The sequence below is a fragment of the Phodopus roborovskii genome, unplaced genomic scaffold, assembly GCF_943737965.1.
Source record: "Phodopus roborovskii unplaced genomic scaffold, PHOROB, whole genome shotgun sequence".
Classification (NCBI taxonomy): domain Eukaryota; kingdom Metazoa; phylum Chordata; class Mammalia; order Rodentia; family Cricetidae; genus Phodopus; species Phodopus roborovskii.
In genome coordinates, this window is record NW_026125052.1 from 24,664,040 (window position 1) to 24,688,693 (window position 24,654).

At 33.9% G+C, this 24,654-nt stretch overlaps 1 protein-coding gene across 2 annotated transcripts in view; it reads right to left on the reverse strand.

Moving 5' to 3' along the window:
• Window positions 1-24,654, reverse strand: part of Abca5 (ATP binding cassette subfamily A member 5) — a 59,826-nt gene that overhangs the window by 24,200 nt on the left and 10,972 nt on the right. Inside the window, exons 5-19 of one of the 2 annotated variants that reach the window (XM_051179705.1) lie at window positions 21,216-21,304; window positions 19,310-19,539; window positions 17,257-17,398; window positions 15,609-15,797; window positions 14,136-14,283; window positions 13,052-13,220; window positions 12,275-12,333; window positions 8,294-8,404; window positions 6,943-7,118; window positions 6,308-6,427; window positions 5,149-5,287; window positions 3,934-4,024; window positions 3,643-3,782; window positions 2,105-2,224; window positions 429-633 (exon numbers count right to left, since the gene is read on the reverse strand). In XM_051179705.1, coding sequence (XP_051035662.1) covers window positions 429-633; window positions 2,105-2,224; window positions 3,643-3,782; window positions 3,934-4,024; window positions 5,149-5,287; window positions 6,308-6,427; window positions 6,943-7,118; window positions 8,294-8,404; window positions 12,275-12,333; window positions 13,052-13,220; window positions 14,136-14,283; window positions 15,609-15,797; window positions 17,257-17,398; window positions 19,310-19,539; window positions 21,216-21,304 — 2,128 coding nt within the window. The remainder of the gene's footprint in view (window positions 1-428; window positions 634-2,104; window positions 2,225-3,642; window positions 3,783-3,933; window positions 4,025-5,148; window positions 5,288-6,307; window positions 6,428-6,942; window positions 7,119-8,293; window positions 8,405-12,274; window positions 12,334-13,051; window positions 13,221-14,135; window positions 14,284-15,608; window positions 15,798-17,256; window positions 17,399-19,309; window positions 19,540-21,215; window positions 21,305-24,654) is intronic. The other variant, XM_051179708.1, reaches the window with a different exon arrangement.

Genomic DNA, 24,654 nt, shown 5'->3' on the forward strand with positions numbered 1-24,654 from the left:
GACAATAACTCAAAAATTAAACATGAGATAGAATTACTTGTCACTTCTTTTTAAAGATGAAAAAATAAATATCAGTTTAGAAAAAAAGAGTACAAAGCTTGGCATAGTGGTAAACACCTTTAATCCCAGCACTTAAGAGAAGCAGGTGGATCTCTGTAAAGTGGAGGCCAGCCTGGTCTTCATAGTGAGTTCCATGCCAGCCAGTGCAACACAATGAAACTGTCTCAATCAATCAATCAATCAATCAATCAATCAATCAATCAATCAATCAATCAATCAGTATTAATGAAAAGTAAAGTATAATGATTCTGTGATAAAATTACTGTACCTTTTATCACTTTAATCTTTCAAAACTACAAAGTTCACACAGCAAATCCAATTTACAACCTGAAAAAGACAGGTTTTCAGAAGAACGACAGCATACTTACACTGAGCGTACTGACTTGCTCTCTCGTTTCAATGTGAGGAAATGAAACTTGGCTATTGTGGACACTTGCTGTTTCCAAAGGCTCATGGTGCTCACTAGAGAAGCTTTTGTTTCAGAAAGAATCAGTAAACTCTGTTCCATTTCATCAAAAGATTTTGAGTCCATCTCTTCCTCCACTGGCTGTTGTGTAAACACACTATAATCTACTTGCCAGTAAAAGTAAACAAACAAAAATTATGGGGTATGTTTGGAATAGAAAGATTAAAAACTAAGACATATCAACTTTACAGAATGAATCTGGAAGTGATGTGAAACAAAAATTGAACTCTTACACAGTTTGTCAACATCTATTAAACTTGAACACATGCTAAATTTCAATTGTGACATTCTCATCTTACAGTACATAGCTCTGGCTCTACTCTTCACCACAACACCTAAGATGCTCTTGGCAAGGTCACTACTGTCTTCCTCAATAAAAAAAAAAAAAAAAAAAAAAAAAAAAAAAAAACCCTCATTATCCAAATAGAGTTTCCAAAACAAAACTCTATTTGCTTTCCTCATTTTACTCTACATGCTGTTTGGCAATTAAATGTCTACTTTCTCTTCCCCCCAAAATAGCTTTTTCTGAAATTTTGCTTTTCTAATCTTTAGTGAAGAAAGAAAATTCTGTCAGCCCTGCTATTGCTCCCTGGCTGCTCACCGAATACACCTTTCCATTCTCCCTATCCAATGTTCTTCTCTATTTCCATATAACAGCGTCTTTGCAACTTCAAAATGTCCATCTCTAACTCTAACAGCTCCAATTAGCTTCAGATACAACTCAAACAGTGAAAACAAAAATGCATCCTGTCTTTAAATAACCCAATTTCTCTACATCCCACATCAGGTTTTCAGAGCAAAAACTTCAGCTTGATCTTGATTCCCCCTAATAATCCTCAGTAAATCATTATTGCTGAGACCAATACAACTCAAATCCATTCCTTGCAGATTTTGTTGCCACCCTAATTCAAACTAAAATTGACATACAAGTTTCCTCACTGTTCATCTGCCCTTCTTTCATACTACAGTTACTATTTGATAATTAGAAACTTTTTTTTTCAATGCTGGACACAAAACTCAGAATCTTTGAGATGCCAGACAAGTACTCTGTAACAGAACTACCTTCCCACCCAATAATGAATTACTAAGTTTTTCCTCTGCTCTAAAGTCTTCGACATTGACTAAAAAAATAAAAGAAAGCTCTTTTCAGATGTTCAAGAAACAAAACAATATCTGGCCTTTGGGCTACTCTGACTCAATAAATATTATTTTCTTTATGGTTCCTGCCATGATGGCCTGCATTTTCATACCTCAAAGACATCTAACTAATGTCTCTGCACCTGAGAAGTAGAAATGTTCTTTATCTGGTACATTTTGTTCTAGAATGTTTACATGTCTAGACTTTTCTGGTAATTTACATCTCAGTTCAAACGTCTTTTCAATAATGTCCTCCCTGACAATTAAAAACCTTCCAAGAATATCATATCATTTCCTTCATAAATACTCCAGCTACTTATTTACTTCTGTCCTTGGTTCCATAAAGCAACACAAACTACATATGTTTGCATAAACTTATTTTCTTATATAATTGTTCATCTTGTTCAGTTCTTTGGCTGGTACTTTTAGTTCTGTTTTTACCTGCTTGGTCAATTTCTGCTTCAACTTCTAGCTTTAAGAATACATCTTCCAATGTTGTCATGGAAACACCATAAGAAATAACACCCAGATTTGAATGAATGTCTAGAGCAGAAAACAAACCTAAAAGAAAGAAAAAAAAAAAAAGAGGTCCAATGGTACAGAACTCTTGTAAGTAGTATAGAGGGCTGGAGAGATGGCTTGGCAGTTAAAAACAAATATGTTTGTACAGAGGACCCAAGTTCAGTTCCTTGCACCAATGTTAGGGTAGCTCCCAACTGCCTCTAACTTTAGCTCATGGGAATCTGATACCTCTGAGAAGCCTCCACAGGAACCTGCAAATGCTCTCCCCCAAACAAATAACCTAAAATAAAATTAATAGAAATTGACCTACAATAACTATAATACCATTCAAAAATAATATCAATTAGTCTAAAATACATTCAAAAATGGCTATAAGCCAGGCATAGTTGTTCATATCTATGATCTCAGCACTCTACAGGCTGAGGCAAGAGTACTGCCATGAAATCACCTGGCACTACATAGTAAGTTCCAAGCCAGCCTGGACTATAGTGTGAGATCTTGTCTAAAAAAGGAAAAAAAAAAGAAGAAGGAAGAAAGAGAAAAAAATTAAATATGATTAAATTTACTATGCATAGTGGTACTCAAACATTTTCATCTCAGGATACTTTTAACATTATTATAAATTCCAAAGAATGTCAAGGAAATTTTATTTATCAAAAAATGTCCATTAGAACTTCAGCATGTTATAAAATAAAATTAATAAATATTTTATTGCACTTAAATAAAATGTTAACAATTCTAAATTAAAATAATTACCTTATATTTTATTCTGAAATCAGAAATTATTTGAAAATATGTATAACACCTCTACACACATATACACCAAAACAAAACAACAACCACACACACACAAAAAAAAAAAACCTCACACATATATATACATCTTATCCTCAGGAAACCTACAACATATTCTGGCTTTTTTTTCTGAGACAGGGTTTTTCTGTGTGCCTTTGGACCTATCCTAGAACTTTGTAGACCAGGCTGGCCTTGAACTCATAGAGACCCGGGAGCCTCTGACTCCCAAGTGCTGGGATTAAAGGTAAGCACCCAGCAAATTCTGGCTTTTTTTGAAACAGAGTCTGCCACTGTAGAACTGTTGGCCTGGCCTCTCTCTAGTCATTCTCTGGTTGCCTCTGCCTCCTAAGTGCTATGATTACAAAATGCCACCACCAGACCCAGTCTTAGTTTATTTTTTCTTAACAACATAAACATAATTCTCTTTATTTGTATTAAGTATTTAAATTAACAAATTATAGTTACATATTATTTGTAAAAAGACAAACACAAAAAACATTCCCATTAATGCAGTATTTCAGGTTCAAAGACAAGATAAAGTAGAAAAACTACAAGCTCTGGCCAGCTGGGACTATTACACTGAAATACAATCAAAAGAAGCAATCAAGCAAACCTATTGCCAAAACAAAAGTCTGAGTCAACAAAGAAACTGAAAAACATACCTGCAAATTTGTCCATGTCTTTGAAAGGCAAGCTATACACAAGCTGTTGATCATTCTGTTGCAGTAAGGTAGCTGCTGGTATGTGCTGCCTCACCAGGGAAGAGAGTGATTCTATGGCACAGTATCTGTCAATATACATGCTAGAGAAAGGCAAAGTCATAATCTAAATTCTGAATGTTTTAAATGGTATCACTAAACACAGTTAAGACACAATATAGCAAGACTTAGAAATAGTAACAGTAGGTCAAGCACAAATACAAATAGAAAAAGTCACAAAAGAACAAGTGTTACCTCAGACGGTAGCCAATTCCCCATTTACTTTTTAGGAAAATTGAAGAACCAACACATTTCAGCATTCCTTGTGATATGACAGCTTTCCTATCTACAAAGTAGAATTCATATTTCAATTGCTAAGTTAGTAATAGCATACATCCAAGTATTATGTCATTAATCATCACAACGACCTTATACAGAAGACACTATAATACCATCACCTGTTTTTTCAGATTAGAATATTGAGAGAAGACAAATATACATTATTTAGACATGTTTCACATAGCTACTAACATAAGACTCCAGAGTGCACACTCCACATAGCCTAGACTCTTCCTAAAGGAAATTACAATACAGGAGGTTTCATGATTTTTGTATAGCCAGATATAAAAAAAAGAAAAGAAAAGATAGTAACAAGAATAAAAACACTAGTTCATTAGATTCTTTTCACTTGAGATACTGCTGAAGAGATGAGTGAACTTCTCTATTATACTAAAGAAGCAGCTAGGAAAAAACTATAGACCTTTGTTCTAGATGTTAAAAACCAATTCTAACTTAAACCTGGACTCTGTGTGTGTGTGTGTGTGTGTGTGTACACAAAACTGCACATAAATGATTAACAGGCCAGTGAAACCTGATTACAAAGCTTGCCCTTGACTAGCATCGGGGAATCTGGATGGAAGATTCCTAATAGTTACGTCAAAAACTCTACACACACACACACACACACACCACTAGTTTATGCAGAATGCTTGCTTTCCTTTAGGGTGTCTAGAATTGTTCTATGTTAGGAGGAGTAGCTCTATGACCAGTACCAACAGGAATCATGGACACTGAATCTCTAATAAACTAGAAGATAATATTTCATAAATATGGTTACAAGTAAATTATGGAGAAATTAAGGGCCTCCGTGAATCATGTACCTGGCTTCCTTGGGATTATGCTTTACTGTGATTTAGCCCTTTGCTAATTTTGCTTCACAGCCTTTTGCTATAAGTTAATATATGAGTATGACAATATGAAAAATCTTATGTGAATTCTTCTGAGAACTCATTGAAACAGAAGACGATTTGGGAAACACAACACAGAAATATATAATTTTTAAAAATCTTTTTGCTTAGAATGTACACCATTAGATAATTCTTTATTTACTCCTTGGGATTTAGCATTTCCATATTTATCTCCCTTCAGGCTTGTGACCTTTATCTTCTAAAAGTAAAGCAAAAATCTCACCAGCAAGAATGTCAGCTTCATCCATAAAATGAGTACTGAATAGTGTCACTCTGTTAGCTTTCCTGTATTTTAAAAGATTCCAAACAATGTGACGAGAGCAGGGGTCCATTCCTGCTGTTGGCTCATCCAGCAGTAGTATCTAAGAGAACACAGGTATAAAAAAGAAAAAAAAAAACACTATTTAAAATGTATATGGATACAGGAAAATTTCTCTATTTCAAGTTAATACTTTCACCCAAAAATCTGTTTTTCACTCTTACATAAATTTTGTATAAATGTTTAAAACTGTAAGTGAATATTTTCCTTGGTTATTTATATATGACACTGGTATGACACTTGGACAAAGTGGTAAATATGAAGTATATTGCTATCTGTAGCTGAATCTGTGTATAAATAGCAATTCATTATTTAGAGGATGTTCTGTATCATTTCAAGAGAAGCATTTTGGGGTGGGTAACTTTTTCTTTCTATTTTTTAGGTAACTTTTTACTAAGAGAGACTCTTACTATGCAGCCTACACTGGACTTGAACTCTTGATCTTTCTGATACAGTTTCCTGAGTGCTGGATTACAGGCATGGCTACCTCGTTTGGCTTCAAGTTGTTTATAATTTAAAAAACAGGATGATGGGATAGTGGTTTTTAGCAGACAGCCCACGTAAAAAAAAAATTGGAGTCCATCCTGATCCCATGTTACAGTAGAAAGGAGGAACATGACAGGATAGTGGTTTCCATAGGCTCTCTGTCATAAGCACACACAAGAGTTTTTTAACTATATTCAAGGCAAAGTTGCTTCTCTTTCTACGGGCTAGAGAACATCATTGAACAAACACATGTAATATCAGTGCACCTGGATAGTAGCTAACTTAATTATCACTTTATTTTTTGTCTTGCTTTAACTTTTTAAAAGTTGTAGTTACCATTTTATACCTATGAGTATTTTGCAAAATGTATGTACATCTATGCTCTGTATGTATGCTTGGAGCCCCAGAGGCCAGAAAAGCGTATCAACTCCTCCTGGAACTGGACTGAGAAACAGCTGTCCCCTGGAAGAACAGCCAGTGCTCTTAACCACTGAGCCTTATCTCTAACCCCATAACCTTCTTTTCTATCGAATAAAACTTAAAATTATCTCATCAAGGAAATTAACATTGTATTTACCTTTGGATTTCCAAGAACTGCAATTCCTAAAGACAATTTTCTTTTTTGGCCACCACTTAATTTTTTTGCTTGGTTATCTTTGATGGCTTGCATGTCCAAATCCAGTAAAACCTTTTGAACCTGTGTGAATAATGTTATTTTAACAATCATCTTCTTTCCATAATCATCAAAATTAGTTTTTATAGATCTTAAATTTTAAAGTACCATTTTAAGCAGTATAATTTTAAAACAACTTTAAAATGTTAGCATATACTTAATTTTTACAAATAGCATACACAATTCTTAAAATAGTAAGTAACAAGGTTCTTGGGGGACGTCTGTTGTGCCTTGCTGGGTAATGGGGAAGGAAAAGGGATGAGTCTGAAGTTCTGTGTGTCCCAAGGCAAGGGAGAAGAGAGGTGAAGGCAGAGCAGATGAGAGGAAGGGAGGGAAAGTAAGCACCCTCCAGATGAAAAATGAGTTATTCACATGTGCTAAGGTATGTACTCCTAATCCATCTAATTCTTCACATTTTCTATTTACTGGTCCAGAGAGGTTTTATATGTTTAGATTTTCAAGCATATTTATTATACAATTGTTACAAAGTATATTACTTTATAGGAAATACAGTGATGGTTTATATATGGATAACATACTTCTTGTATTATATTGTTGGCTGGGATTCCTTTGATTGAAGCCAAAATTGATAAATTTTCTTCTACTGTCAAAACATCAAAGTTTATATCTAACTGTGGACAAATGCCAATCATTTTTCTTGCTTCAAACATCTCATCTATTTCAGAGACTCTGTGTCCATATATAGAAGCAAACCCTAAAAGCAAAATATTTATATTTACATTAAAGACATTGAATGTTAAAAATGCATGTTTTGATGTACCTAATAGCTTACTCATTTTGTTACAACATATACCCAAAGCCAGAATTAACAAAAATTTGGAAGATATAACATATTCGCATTTCGTAATACTGACAGTATGTTTTCACCTATATTTCAAACTCATTTTCCTTCATTTCCAGACCATACTATATAGTGGGAAGAACAACAAACTACAAGCTTAACAACAAATATCAATATAACTACAGTGACATGGTTTATATTCATGGTTCAATAAATATTTCTTTCACCTCCAGATGCTATAAGGTAATGAAGATCTACAAATTGTATACAAGCTTATTGTATGCTCTTGAACATAATAATGTCTTGAACTCCAGCTTTCTTATTATCTCAACTGAATGACAATATGCTCCACTTACAAAATGTTAAATTACACATGGAGAACTCTAACAAAAGTCATATGTGCAAAGTGTAAGACACTATGACTAATGTCAGAGAACATCGCAAGTGAAAACAAAGAACAAGTCACAATAATTTCAAAGGTCAAGTCTTGTTTATAAAGCTGAAATGCAGATTCAATACAATCTGGCTCCTTTTGATAAAAAATGATTTCACTGACACCCTACTTAGTAATTGCAGAAACATGAGGAGTCCACACAACAGCCAACATCTATAAAATAACCCCACATCTAGATTATCCTTTGAGGAACTGCTCCTAAAGTTTTATTTTAGAAAATAGTGTTGACATTTATCATTCTTTCCTTCAGTTATATACTGAAATATTTGTGTTTTTTCCAATGTCAATTTACTTTTCAAATAGTTACTTATGGATTTATTTTCCATATTATATATGTGCATCTATAAATATATGATAAATAATTACATAAAATAAATAAAAAGTAAATCAAAATAGTTAACATTTTAATTTTTTTACTTTACTAAATATCATGGGACAAATTTCTTATTTTTTAAAAAAGATGAGTGTATACAGTAAAGAAAAAACTTCTTCACAGATATAAAAACAGCTATTCCAAATCACTGACACCAATAACCTAGCACACATGTAAAGAGGACAAATAATTGTCACATACTGTTAATAATAATGCTTTAAAAAATTTAAGATTTTTTGTTTTAAGTGAAAAGACTCTTACCATCAGATGGTGGGCACAACCCACAAAGAATATTCATCAATGTACTTTTTCCTGTCCCACTATGGCCCAGTAATGCAGTAATTTGACCTTCATATATGTCAAATGACAAATCTAGTTCAGGGGAAAAAAAGAAAGCTCAAATGTGGTTTTTATTTTGCTCAGCTATATAAGGCAACTCATAATTCCAAGCAATCTTTAAAAAGACAAATTTCAATACATAAAATTAACAACATACTTTAAGCAGGTTAAGTAGACTCAACATAGTCAGTGGTATGAACAGCAGGAAATGTAAACTGTTAACGATTTGTTCTGACACTAAGATAAAGGCTTACACAAAGTATTTGAAGGTTTTCTGGGTATTGGCTTTTGAAAATTGTCAAAGAAATTAAAACAAAAATTTACCTCACAGAGGTATCTTAAGATATGGTAAATATAGTGGAAACAAAAAATACAAAACAAGGAATTGATACCAGAAGCACAGGCATGGCTAAGAGAATACTTAGAAGATTCAATTGTAATTTATTTTATTTTATGTGCACAGATGTTTTGCCTGCATATGTGTGAACAATAGGTTCTGGGACCTGAACACGGATCCTCTGAAACAAAGCCAGTGTTCCTAAATACTAACCCATCTATCTCTCCAGCCCCAATGGTTGATTTAATGAATTATGTATAACTAGATGGATTTAGAAACAATTGGAGGACAGATGAACAACTGAAATGATAAAGCAGGAATGACCTAAGACTAGAAGAAAGCTCCTGGAAGGAAGCCTCACTGCTCACTCAGCCTTGCAAGGCTGACTAACTGATTAGAACATCTAGGATCCAGAGAGGTTAAAATGTTGCAGGTTCAGAGCCTAATTATAATTTTATCTTGGGCTACCATGAGCCCCTGTAATAGCCACTCCCTTCCCTCCCCTCTGTTTGACCTAACATCCCTGTGGCTAACAGGTAAAATCCTTTGGACCATATTAATAGACAATTCGCTTCCACCAACCAAAGCTAAGAGTATATCAGATAGCACCACAGGCCTATAGCAGCCCAACACCCTGCTTTATAATTGAAATGTGCCTTCACTGTTGACTTTCTGTTTTGTTACTACCCTAGAATATGAAATCTGAGGTAATTTAAACCCGTGTTCCTGGCCACAGTCACTTATATTTGGCTGCAGAATAAACTCTCCTAATCCTTTGAGAGAAAGCAGGGTTTCTGCAAGCAAGGCTGAAATGTAAAAGGGATGGGGAGGGAAGTCTCATACCCCAAGTCAGTAACCCAGGTTAATGAGGAAGTGAGTCAGTTGAGGTGGGGCGCTAGGGTGGTAGAGAGAGGAGCAATCAAGAGTTCAAGATCATACTAGGCTGTATAGCAAAACCTTACTTCTTAAAAAGAACAAATTAAAACTGTAGGATTTTAAAAGTGCAATGTAGGAAATGATTCAGTAGGAGACTCCTAACAAGATTATGACTATAATTGCCCAGAGGAGCTCAAAGTAATATACCAATAATCTGTGCACACATACACGTGCACACAAACCTATATCAGTATACATTTCCTATATGCTCTTTAGTATACATCATGAATATTTACAGTTTTAATTATCTCATGATTTTTTTAATTTGTATTGCCATAATGAGTAATAATAATTAACATAATTTCATGTACTGGTATGCTATGCATTTTTCTTCACTGGTAAAACATCTGTTTAGATACATTGCCCATTTATTACATGGTCTCTTAGCATCAGGAAGCTGTCAACTTGACACAGTCCCAAGTTTTTTGAGAGTCTCAATATGTAGAATCCCTCCCTCAGATTGGCCTGTGGACATGCCTGTGGGACTCTCTTGTTGGTTGGTATGGGAGAGCCCAGCCCACAGTGGGTAGTGCCAAGAGCCAGGAAAGCAAGCCTGTATGCAGTGTTCCTCTATGGTTTCGGCTTCAGCTCCTGCTTGTGTTCCTGCCTTGACTTCCTTCAATGACAGACTAAAGTGTAAGATGAAATAAAACCTTTCTTCCCAAGTTGGTTTTGCTCACTGTGTTTATTGCAGCAACAAGAAATGAACTAGAACACAAAAGCTGTTGTTTTCTTAAATTTTAATAGCACTTTTAAATATTCCAGATACAAATGCTTTGTTGGAGGACCTTTCTTCCAATCTGTTAATTTTTTTTTTTATTTCCTTTCAGTATCTTATAAGGAGCATACAACTTTAATTTTCAATCAGTTACAAGTACCTCAAGTCTCAAAATATTTCTGCTAGGCTGGGCAGTGGTAGTGCACACCTTTGATCCCAGAACTTGGGAGGCAGAGGCAGAGGCAAGTGGATCTCTGTAAGTCTGAGACCAGCCTGGTCTACAAGAGCCAGTTCCAAGACAGGCTCCAAAGCAACACAGGGAAATCCTATCTCAAAAAACCAGACAAAAAATATATTTCTCCTAGCTTTAGTACTTTAAGTTTTATTGTCATAAGTTCTGTATTTGGTTGTATGAGTCATTTTTCTACTAGGTTTTGTATACAATGCTCAACATCAATCACAATTCATATTTTTCTAGTTTTGTTTTAAACTTTATTGAAAATTTAATTATCCATAAAAGTACAATATTTCTAGGCTGGAGATATCTCAGCCATTAAAGGCTAGGATCACAACCAAAATGTAAATTTCTATATTCTCTATTTCACTGATTTTACTCTTTCTTTCATGCCAAATAGAAGTCTTCATTACTATAATCTTCAAACAATGTAGTGCTAAACTACAAATTTGTTGTTGTTACTCACATTTGTTTGGAGAATTCTAAGTCGTTTAATTTATATATAACTTTAGAATCCGTTTTCCAAAATGAACAAAAAAGTCTAATAGAATGACTGAGTGTGAATCTATAAAATCTGGATTCACACCTATACATTGATTTTTCCAACACTTCTACCTGTCTAAACTTTTGTCAGAAAAGTTCTGTACTTCTTAAGATACAAGTCTTCTACATTCTTGTCAGATTTATCTGAAGTGCTTAATATTTTTGATGCTACAGTGAATACTGCTTATTTTAACTTTCATTTATTTGATAGTGAAATGAAGACATGTAATTGATTATCTTGTACCTCATCATCTTTCTAAATACATTTTTAGTTTTACTACATTTATTACAGAGATTGATCATTTCATCTGCAAATAAGTTGATTTCACTGATTCCTTTACAACCTGGGTATCATTTATTTCCTTCTCTTGCTTCTTGGCATTAGCAATAACTTCCAGCTGAATAATTTACATTGGATGCTATAGCTAACCTTAAATGTTAAGTAAAATAATTAAGGATCATTTCACATTAATGGCACTACTGACAGAAATTAGACTCATAGACTAGGCCTAATTTAAATTAAGAATTTGCTTATGCTAATGAAAACACATTGTTCAGAACCAAAAGGCAAGCCTCAGATTACAAATTGATATCTGAATATCCTTAGGTCATAAACCTAAAATATTCAAAATGAAAAACTTAAATAGGTACTTTTGAAAAAAGAACACTCCAATGCCCAATGAAGGAATGATAAATTGCATTATGTACTGGGCCAATGTAAAGTAAAAGCATACTAATATACCATTACTCTATCAGAGTAAAGTCACATAGATTAAAAATGTCAGTATATGTGTATTTACTGATCCTGGAAAACACTGACACATTGCTAATATTCAAGATAGTTCATCATAACAAAAAGAATCTTAAAAAGAGATAACTAATAATGTATATACATGTACACAATAATAAAGTATAAAAGAAAAGAATATAAACTGGTTCAAATTATTAGGTATTTTCATGTTAACAGATGCCACTTTCTGGCTTTATTAACTTCCATGTTCTAAGTTTTATTATCAACATTAGTCACATAAAGTACCTATAATGGCAAGGCAAAAAAAAAATCAAAGCAGCTAAGTTTAAACTCCATTTGTACTATGATGCTGTTATGAACTAAATTCCAGGCAGGCTACTTACTTCTCAAAGCCTCCACATTTTCATTCTTTTTTCTATAGGCCTTCTGAATACCACTTATTCTGAAAAACATAAATTTATATTAAAAGTACACACAAAAAATTATGATTACATGTGTTTATACATTATGATTATTTTTATCCAAGATGCCTTAATGCTTTAAGACATAGTTTTAAATTTTGAACTAGACATACATCCCTAGCAATATAAGATGCTCTCCCCACTATTAAAAGTGATGGACACACATACTTGGGAGACAGATATTCAAATTTGGGGGGAAAGTGGATGGGTGGGACTAAAGGGATATTTTATAATCATGTATTCAAAACAAGAATAACTTTGCATTCTTGTAAAAAAAAAAAAAAGAGAGAGAGGAGGAAAGAAAAGGTTGAAATATTTAATAGGGAAAAAACAATAAAGCACCTCCCTGCTAAAACAAAAATCCAAAGAAACCTGACATTAAGGACACAGTTATCTAAGAAGCTACGAAAGTAAACTGCTGCCCTCCATTTTATGCATCACTCACACACTTTCATGCTGAGACAACTTTTAAGTGAAGCATTTGTTCCAAGGAGTTTACAGATTCATCCTTTCATTAATTAAACGCTTTTTACGTTAATAAAGAGGATATAAACTAGATGTCATTTCATGTCAGCAATACCAAACTGCCTACAAATGTGGTTTTCCTCATTCCATATACTTAATGATACCAAAACACAGGATTTAAATGTCACAATTTCCATCAACAGTTCTAGCTATACTTTCAAAAATGAATCATACCTTATAGCTTCTTTTCCTATAAATTCCGAAGAAACAGGCTCAACAATTTCACTAAGACTAATATTCCCATTAATGTTGCCCTCTGATAGCTCCTTGTAATTTCTTTTGGTTTTTGACCAGTACGATGGTTTTAGAAAGTATAAAGATGATCTCCTTAAGCCAAATTCCCCTAAAAATTTGAAATTTAAAACTGAGTTATAAAAAGTTATTCCTGAAAGCATTTTTAAAATCATAATAAATAACCTCATTTTAGCTCATTTTAATTTGAGTCATATGAGTGTGACAGCACACACACATTGACTCCTAGCACTTGGTAAACAGAGGCAGACAGATCCTGAGTTTAAAGCCAGTAGAAACCGCACAGCAAGTTACCGGCCAGAAAAAAATTACAGAGTAAGACCTTGTCTAAAAAAAATAGTAATAATTAAATAAAGTCATATTAACTAGTATTTACCATATTCAACAGACTTGGAATACAGGAAAATGTATTGAGAAACTCAAGAACATGATAGAGATGAAGGTGGCATGATCAGTCCTGAACTCATATGCAAACATCACTAAAGGGACTCATTTGTTACAGATGCACTTAGACAGATATTTAGATAAACACAAAGACAGCTATAACTACAGCAAAAAAGAGGTCATGAATTTGGAAGGGGGGATGAAAGAGTTGGAGGGAGTGAAACTAAAGGGGACATTTAATAATTGAATTTTAATTTTTAAAAAGTAAATTAAATTTTAAAAAGGTGAAAAAAGTGTTTGGAGTTACAAGATTGCTTTGCAGCTTTGGATCTTAAAGGATAAAATAAAATAGTTTAAAAAGATTAATATAAAAAAGGATTGAGTTGTGAATTTCAACAAGCCTTTCAAAACAGACATCTCTCTCATTACACAATCTCCTTATGTTCACTAGTGGCTAATGAATACACAACATTATATAAATTGTGAATGTATGCATATAATATTATTTAAAAGCAAATTAAAGCAACAATGACTTAAAATACTCTGACTAGAAGGGATAAATGTTAAACTGATGCTATATGAGTAATATACTTTAGAATCTTTACAGTAGCCAACCACATACCTGGAATGACTTGATCAAGATAGACAGCGAGGAGGACGTAGAATACACTATCAAGAGCTAGCATGATAATAGTAATGATTAGAGGGTAGGGGCCTTCCGTCATATTAGAAAATAAGGCACCTTTATTAAAATCTTCTAAATGCATGACCTGAAAACAAAAACGTCAACTTTATTCCATAAAAAAAATGGTTAGAAAAAGCTAACACTACTAAGCATAATTCATTACACAAGACTATTTAAAAAGTAATTAGTAGCAAGCTCTTATAAGAAAACAGTAAGGACCACCCCCCCCCAAAAAAAAAGTTTATCTAAATGATTGATTTAATCATGGTTTTTATCCTATGTGAGGTTTTTTTGGCTTTTGGTTTTTTTAGTTTGATTTGTTTTAAAGGTAGGGTCTCTCTACGTAGATTGGGCTGGCCTTAAGCTCACAGAGATCTGCCTGCCTCTGCCTCCTGATTAAAGGATTTAAAGGTGTGCTGAGATTAAAGGAATGCACTACCATGCCCACATTTTAATTCTTTTCTTTCTAGTCTGTACTTCTTAAGCTTATATGCAACAGTAAAGTCTCAAATTGTGTAACAATGACTCTTAAGTTTCAAGTAATTATTATGTTTATAAATAATCTACCTCATAAAACATCTATAAAACATCAAACATAAATCATATAATAACTGAGTTTATTCTATTTTATAGTAACTTATAAGATTTCTTTAAATTTGACTTTGACTACACATATAAGAAAAATAAAAAACCAAATTTATACCATAAAGATTCTTAATTTTAATTTTTTATTTTATGTATGCAGGTGTTTTGCCTGCATGTGTATCTGGGCACATGAGTGTGCCTGGTGCTCATGGAAGCAAAAAGGAACATGAGACCCTGTAGCTACAATTCCAGTCACTTGACAGCCATCACGTGGGAGCAAGGAAGAGGACTTTGAGCCTCTAGAAAAGTAGCTAGTTCTCCTAACCACTAAGACATTTCTCCTGCCCCTAATTCCAAATATTCTTTAGATGAATGACAGTTCCATGCTTCCTATTCCAATAAAACCCACCACACCTAATGTATTTTATTATTTTACTCATGGCAACTTTGTTCTTTGCATATACAGTTTTTTGCTCAGCATTCTGAAATAAATTTATAAGTGCTTACAATGGAGCAATGAAGAGTTTTGGAACTCAAACCAGTGACTTCTAATAAACTGAGTTATTACACTGAAACAATCATGGGACAGACTAACTAAAGCAAAAACTAAACTTGTAAGCAAGATATTTAAAGTGAAAATTTAAAATTGGAGATATTCTAAGTGACAGTAGATATAAAATATACTCTAGTATATTTCTTTCAGATAAAATTCAAGTTTTCTTACATTTTTTTCTCATGAAATGTTGTTTGTTTAGAAACAAAAGGTGATATTAGTGGTTGGACAAGACTGCACCAAAGTGGCAAGATGAAGTACATATTACCTACCTGGGCAATACCGATCAGAAAGGTACACTGACAGAAAGGACTGAAGAGCCACACTAGTGATTTGGGGAAGTTTTCCATGAGGACTATCAAAAGGCCAACAAATCCAAATGCCACAGTGACAAAAAACTCAGCTGCTCCCACGTGTTTTGATTTTTTAAAAAGAGGTGTCAGCATTAAAGCAAAAAACACCTGAAAAGCATAAAAGTTAAGGTTAATGTATAACTCATATACACTGACAAAAAAAGCAAAATTAACTTTTTAGTGAAAGTAAGTTGCATTCATGAGAAACTACAGCTGCTAGAATAGAATTTCTAAATGTTACAGGAAGATGCTTTGTATGCCCAGAAAGTGATACACATTTTAAAACTTTAAATTGACAAATATTAATGCCTATGTTTTATCTGAATTACGGGTAAACATAACCACGTCTATACAACAGAGTTCATAAGGAGCTATGTGTAGGATAGCTAGCTCCAGGGACCCACCTGTTTTAACCTCACCTTGGGGTTTCAGAGACACACTACTGCACCCAGACTTCATGTGGGTGCTAGAAATCTAAACTCAGGTCCTTATCTTTATCAGGCAAGCACTTGTACCTACTGGGTCAGCAACCCAACTTCCCAATAAGCTTTTAAGCAAAGACCCTATATTTTAAACTGAGTGTTAAAATGATATGTTATATCATTATACTAGAAATATGAGTTATTTATAACTTATTATTTTAAAGAATGAAATAGTAAAATTATTTAACAATATACAGATGGACACATAAATCAATCATAATGAAAACTGGAATCATTTAAAACAAAGGTCAGTCATTATATTCATCAGTCAGTATACCAAATGAATATCAAGACTACTAAAGAACTACATTAAAAAAAAAGAAGAAAACCTTGAAAACTAATTGTCCTATAAAAAAAAAAATTAACTTGAAAAAGTCAAGGCACCGCCTGAAACAGAGTACAAGCTGATCCTACATTCCAAACAGCTGGACAAAACAGCCCTACAGACTACAGCTAGGATATCTGAATCTTCTTCGAATCCCCCAAGACAGCGCCCCTTACCAGCAGGAAGTAGTTTGGAAAGAACGACGCCCAAATTCCCAAATATTGTGTATAAATGTTTGTTTTCATTTAATTGGACTTTGTTATATAAAATTAAATAAAAAAAAAAGTCAAGGCACCATGAAAGGGGATAAAGTACAGTAGTGTGAAATCTTCCACTAATTATATAAATACAGTATCAGAAGTACTACATGCAAAATATAATACTCTAAAACAAGTTAGATTTGGACATGAGAGTATAATTTTTCTAAAAGCATTGTAATACTATACTACATCATACTGAATGGTGATAGTGCACACATTTAATCCCAGCACTCGGGAGGCAGAGGCAGGTAGATCTCTGTGAGTTTGCGGCCAGCCTGGTCTACAAAGCAAGTTTCAGGACAGTCAGGACTACACAGAGAAACCCGGTCTTGAAAAACCAAACAAACAATTTTAAAAAAAATACTACACTATGTACTGTTTAGTTATTTATCTGTAACTCACTAAAGATATCTTTAATGGAAAATTGACTAAGTTAACCAAAGAAAAAGATGGTAACTACATCACCGAGGTACTTTGATATTTCGGGTTAAAATACTCACAGATGATAATCCATAAAGGAAGAACAGTAGAAAAATCACAATGCTGCTACTCTGAGGGAATAGGGAAGAAGCTGTTGCGATGACTGCCATAAGAAGTGACATAAGGAAAATCAAGCTTGTATACAGAAGAACCCAGGAAAGCCTACAACAAAAGCGTAAATACATTTACAGTCAAATGAACACACTTCAGCAGTGAATAAAAATCACTTCTAACTTCAAATTTGTTTTAGTCATTTTATTCTTTAGATGAATTTATTTGCATGTGTTCATGTACTGAAAATTAATATTGTTAAGTAATCCAGAATAAAGTATTAGTCAAGTCACAGGTGAATGTGACTGATACAGTGATAAAATACTATCTCTCAGCATCAAAAAGTTTTAAAACATTAATAGCAATTCATGACTAAGGCTAATATTCCCAAAAGTCCTATCAGCATCTCTGATTCTCTTAAAACTATAAGAATTTAGTAATTGAATATAATTTTTTAAAGAAATGACCTATAATTAAGCCCCTGCTGGCATTGGTTATCAAAATCACAAAAGTTCTTACCAATTAATGGCATAATTACCATACTCACACAATGTGAGCTGCTTATTAATAAGATCAACTAGAGATTTTCCCTCAGATCAGAGATCGATGAAAATATTATAGTATTCAATTTCGCATGTTATTTCTTTTCCCATTAGCATTGAAGAAAAATCATTTTAAAGAAGACATCAAATTTAAACATTTAATTGAGTTGATCCATACTTATCACTTATAGCTAAATTCATCTGCAATTTCAATACAAAAATAACACACTGCTTCTTAAAAGATATTTCTAGAACATTTAAAAAGAAAAAGAAAGAAAAAGAAAGGTAGATGTGGTCACACACACCAGGAGGTAGAGGAAGAAAGATCCCTGTGAGTTTAAGGCCAGCTGGGTCTACCTAGGAAGTAAGTTCCAAGACAGCCAGAGTTACTTGGGGATTCCCTCTTCAAAAAAACAGTCTGGGGCTGAAGAGATTGCTCAGTGGTTAAGACTGCTTGTTGCTCTAGCAGATGACCTGGGTTTGATTCCTAGCATTGACACAGAGGCTAACAACCATCTGTAACTCCAGTTCCAGCGAATCCAATTCTCTTTTTTGTTTTCTGCAGACATTGCATGCACATGGTGCACAAACATGCAGGCAAAACACCCATACATAAGAAATAAAAATAAAATTTAAAATGTAAAGAAAATGGTAAGACATAATACAAGTTTGTAATTGTTCCAATAGACCAAAAAAATTATAAATGCATCTTTTAATAGCAACTTACACAATACTAACCTTCCTCGTAAATGAACTAAAAGAAACAGATTTGTTTGAAACAGCATCTGGCAATGTTGCATAGGGTGGCCTCAGACTCAAGACCTTCCTGACTCGATTTCTCGAGTGTTAGCTTTATAGGCAGACACAAGCCAGCCAGCTTATAAACATGTTGCCTTATTACACAGGAGAAAGGGGGTGGGGGAAAAGCACTTAGCTATTTATAAATATTCATGCAACACAAAATTAGCACTTACAAAAATGCTGACACATTAACGTTCACCTATGGGAACCTTTTTCTCCACTGAGTCTCTATAAATTACCAATATGTTCCCCATCTTATTTTAGTGAAGTTCGCAAGTGGGGGAGAGAGACCAGGAACTACATGGGCAGACCCTGATCTTTTTAACTATATTTTCAGTGTTATGTATATGCTACGACATCAAGAAAGGACATTAATAGTCAACTTTTAGTTTTTAGAGATTTTTTTATCTTCGGTGCAATGATTGATACATGCTGCATGCCTCATGGGTTCAGGCAGAATGTAAACTGCAATGTAAAATGTACTGTCAGCACAAACTTCCCACACTGCTTTCCTTATGGAAAAACGAGCAACTACTTGGCTAGTCTCAAATTCTAAGAAAAATGGAAACATTAGAAGGAATCAGAATCAGCATTAATCAAATTGAATATTAAAGTATACTGCTGAAGAGCTGTATATTTAACACAACTGTTAACTATACTAATAAACTGTTAAACATACCAAAAAGCAGTGTCATGAAGTCCCATTATCTTTAAAAATTCCTTTAACTTTTTTTCTTTTTCTGCTACAATGTGAATTGCCAAAAAGTATCCAAAAGGTGAAAATGCTATGACTAGATATATTAAAATGACTCCTCGGGGAAAAGTGTCTATTTCTACAACAGCAGTTTCTCCCATGATAACAGCTTTAGTTGACTCCAGCTCCTTCCACAGAGAAACATTGGTCTTCAACTATAATTAGAAAATGTAAATATATTAATTTAGTTCTGACAATAGCTCCTAATAAAATGTGATTATTATTACCTAAAACTAGTAAGTAACCTCATGAAAATAAAATTCTCAAAAAGCCACACTCTTGAAATAGAGTGATGACCATAATACCATGATATAATCTGCTTTAATTCATTCTGGAAATTAAAAGTTTAAAGATTAAATAAGGAATAGTTTTGATTAACTCACCCAATAAAATAAAATCATATGATTTTATTATCAGATTTTATTGCCACATTAAGCAGATTAAAGCTATAAGGAGAACAGACTTGCTTCTTTACAGCTGAAGCTCATAGGAATTATTAACAGCCACCATTTCTATGGCTATATTAAAAAAAAAAGGCTCTATTTAAAGAGCATGTTTTCTTATTGCTTTAAAATTGATACACATGGGACATATTTACAGAATAATGTAATAAAAATATTTACCAATTAACACGTCTAATATTCAAATGAATACCTAAACCACAACTCTGCACTACTCACAGTGGTCTAAGTTTGTGATGGCTGATGTCTGACTAAAACACGAATTCTGTAACATCATTGTAGAAACACATTTAATATTTCAATCTGAACAGTACAACTGAAGTAATACAGTACTACAAACTCTAATAAAATCACACCCTGAAAGTTCCAATAATTTTTTTAAGATACACACATCATCTTACTTGGTTCTTACAAGCATCCTGTAACAAAAAAAAGTATTACTATTGCAGCCAATGTGCTACCTAGCAGTTTAACAGCTAGAAGACACTGGAGTCTTGTCTACAGACTCCAATTCCACTTCCATTACTGTTCATACATACACTGAATGTACAGTTTGGTAGAGAAGACTGCTTATATGCATTTTTATATTAAAATATTTTATAGTAAATTTCAACTTGAAAAAGCAAATAGGAAAAACCCCACAGATCCTAGGGGAAATAGAAAAATATGATATGTAATGCTAACAGTTCTAGCCTAAGGCATATAACATTTAAGGCTAATTTTTCTAAAGTGTGAAATGGTGAATCAGGCCATATCTTTAGGACCTGAGTTAAGAGTTTATACACCATCTCAGAGGCAGAACTGTACTAAAGCAGATTTAGGAATTAAAAGACCATCCTCTGCCAGTAATTCAGAATCCTGAAGTTATTTGATATTACTTTAGTTCAGTTTTAGTCCCAGAAGGTTGGTAAACATAAAATAAATTGATATGAGAACATAACTTAGAAACATTGTTTAATAAATTAGGGATAAATGTTGAACAGAAAATAAAATCTAGTACCACAAGATAATAAAGGTAGTCACCTTCTTTAACTTATTTGTATTCAAGGGAAAGGTCTAAAAGTTCAGATCCTTTATAATACAGGAATATCTCATAATATTTCCTTTAATCAGTAAATACATAATATTGATATATAATCAGTAAATATATAATATTGATATATAGTATGCTGAATAATATTCATAAAACTGTACAATAAAAGTAGGCTTCAAAAATATTAAATTAGAAAATATGATTCCCACTTTATCTTTTTTCTAAAATGATTATGTTATATATATTATATATATTTTTAAGTAACCAAATCCAACTTTAAAGAATTAAGGAACAATTATTAAAATGTGGTTAGATTTTCTTCCTTTGTTACATTTACCTGTATAATGGCAGCATCTATTGATGCCTGTAAAACTGTAAACCCTGAGGACCAGTATTGAGCAGCATCACATGACTTTGAACAACCAGCTATAGGAAGAAAAATATGAGATGTAAGATTTTGTACAATATTGTAAGTGCTTTCTTCTAAAAATAACATGGAAGGTTACCAAAGTAGCATAGCCAATCACTCTCTACAGGACCAAAGAGAACATGCCACTACTCTCCAAAGACAAGTATTTGTAAGATTCCTATTTATTTGAATGCTCAGACAAAATTACACATATTAGAGGCTTACAAGATGGGTCACTGGGTAAAATTACCTGCCCCACAAGCCTAATAACCTAAGTTTTATCCTTGAAAACCACAAAAAGCCAGTATAGTGGTTTCTATGTGTAACCCAAGCATTCCTGTGTGAGATAATAGGCAGAGACAGAAGAACAGCTCAAGAAGGCCACAGGCCAGCTAGCCTAGAGCACAAAGTAGTAGAAATGACAGGAGAGACCACACCTCAACAAGACAGAAGAAAACCAACTTTCTAAAGTTGTTCTCTAGCCTCCAACTCAGATTTAGTGGAATTTGCATACAGTCACACACATAACCCATATCACATACACCACATAAAACAACAAATAGACAGGATAGGATACTAAATGGCAAAAGAATAAAAATGTAAAATCATTATAAACATAATTATTTAAGTCACTTTTCTAGGGCTGGAGAGATGGCTCAATGGTTACAAACATTGGCTGCCACTACAGAAATCAGTGTGGCTGTTTCTCAGGAAGATGAGAATGGATCTACCTCAAAGTTTAAACTATACTTCTCTTGGGCATATACCCAAAGGATGCTTCATCCTACCAGAGACAGTTGTTCAACCATGTTCATGTGGTATATTTACATAAGAGTATTACTCAGCAGTTTTTTAAAAATGGCATCATAAAATTTGCAGGTAAACGGATGGAACCAGAAAAATCATCCTCAGTGAGGCATCCCAGACCCAAAAAGACAAATATGGAATGTATTCACTTATATATGGATATTAGCTCTGAAGTCAATAATAACCAAGATACAATCCATAGAGCCACAAAAGGTAGGTATAGAGTAAGAAACTGGGAGTAACAGATAGATCTCATTCGGAAAGAGAAATGGGATTGATTTTATGCATATATTGATGGGGGGGATACTAGAATGGAATATCAAGGAGAGAGAGGGATGAGGGAAGGGACCTGGGTAGAGACAGATAAAATTAAGGGACATCTGAAGGTTAGTATGGAAACCTAACACAGTAGAATTCTCCTAAAATACATACACATAGGAAGGTGATCCAAATGAAAATGTCAAATAATGGGATAGACAGAGACCTAACTGGTCATCTCTTGTCACGAAACAAAGCTCCCAGTACCAGGTTTGGGCTATATCTAATTTAGCGGTTGGCCAGACTGTTGCCAAGACAGTAGGTGTCTCTACAAACTGATAGCAAGGCCCCATTTCTGAAGACAACACCTATACAACTCATTGAACATGAAGATGTCAAACTGGTGCCTACGTAGAGGATTCCCCCCTATATTACAGGGTATTTGTTATAGGAAGGTACTCTATATGCTACCAAAAGAGAAACATAAACACCAAGCCAGCCACAAACCCTTAGTCTACAATGATGTATTACCTACAAAATCTGCCAGGGAAATAGTGGCACAGTTTGTAACCAACAAATTCCTGATCTGACTTAAAAACCCACTCCATGAGACAACCCATAACCAACAGTGCTTGGGTAATTAAGAACCAGAGACTAGCTAGCCCAGGGACCTAGAGCAAAACCAAATAATACAGGTCTAAAAAGAAAAAAGAAAAAAGAAAGAAAAAGAAAAGAGAAAAAATGTAGTGACAAAATTACTATTATTGATATTGTGCTATACTCATAGATCTGTGCCTTGTTCAACCACCATCAGAGAAGCTTCCTCCTGCAGCATATGTAACAAATACAGAGACCCACAGCCAGACATTACACAGAGTTGAGAGTATTTGAAAGCTCAGCCCTAAGTGGGATGTCTTTATCAAATCCCTCCCCTCTAAGTTCAGGGAACCCTGAGGAAGAGAAGGAAAAAAGAATTTAAGAGCCAAAGGAGATGGAGGACACACATACACACACACACACACACACACACACACACACACACACAGAGCTCTCTAAAACAATGAGCAAAGCTCATATGAACTCACTGAGACTGAATTAGCATGCACATGGGTCTGCACACCAGGTTCTGTACACTTACTTATATTATGGCTTCCAGATTAATGGTTTTTATGGGATACCTATTCCTAAGTGTACAAATGAGTGGGTCTTTGATTACTGTGCCCTCTCTTGAGACCTTTTTCATCTATAGGTCTGTCTTGTCTGATTTGAATGTAATAGTTTTTGTTTTATCTTATACTTTAGTTTGTTATATTTCTTAAAAAAAAAAAAAAAAAAAAAGGTGAATGAATGAATGAATGTTAACTTTGACCCTAGAGTATAGGTTAACATTGGAACTGTCATTTACACGTGCTGCTGGGAGACAGAAAATCAGTTTTCTCCAACGGAATAACATTGGGTATAACAACCACTCCAGGGCAGATCTCATGTTCAGGAGTATTTGACCAGCAAATAATGAATTCCACAAATCTTCTGAGTGTGTGATTTTATTTGGTTACAGTTTTGGTGTTTCATTTTGTTTTCCCTTTTGGGTAATATATTTTGTTTTCTAAATTTTAAGAATTTGGTTTTGTATTGGGTCTTTGATTTTTTTTAATAAATAAACTTAAAGTTGAGTGGGTAAGGAGGAAGAAAGGATCTGGGAAAACTTGGGAGAGAAGAATATAATCAAAATATATTTAAATCTAAAATTGTTTTAAGTAAGAAATAAGTAAATAAATAACACAGGAGTGAGGGGAGAGGGAGGGAAAAGGGGATGGAGAGGGGGAGAAAGGGAGGGAAAGGATGAAGGAAAAAGAGGGGGTTAGGAAGAAAGGAAGGGAGGGAGGGAAGGAGGGAAGGAGGGAGGTAGGGAGGAAGTACAGACACTGGTTGCTCTTCCAGAGGACCCACATTCAGTTCTCAGCAGATGGTTCACAACCACATGAAAACCCTGTTCAAGGGATCCAAACCCTCTCCTGACCTCTGTGAGCACCAGGCATGCACATACATATGAACAGGCAAAATACTCATAAATACAAAAAGTCACTTTTTATGTTTTAAGATAAATCATTCTATAATGCAAATTTATCTCTGACACAAGAGTAGGTCCAAATTCATAAGAGATATAAGAATTTTCCAAACAAGCTTTTGGGATAAAAGAAAAACTTTCCATGCTTACAGTAAACGTAACATTGTACAATAAACAGAGTTGATATTATCTTTTCATGGGTTTAAACAACTGAAGTCAATTCTCCATGTTCCA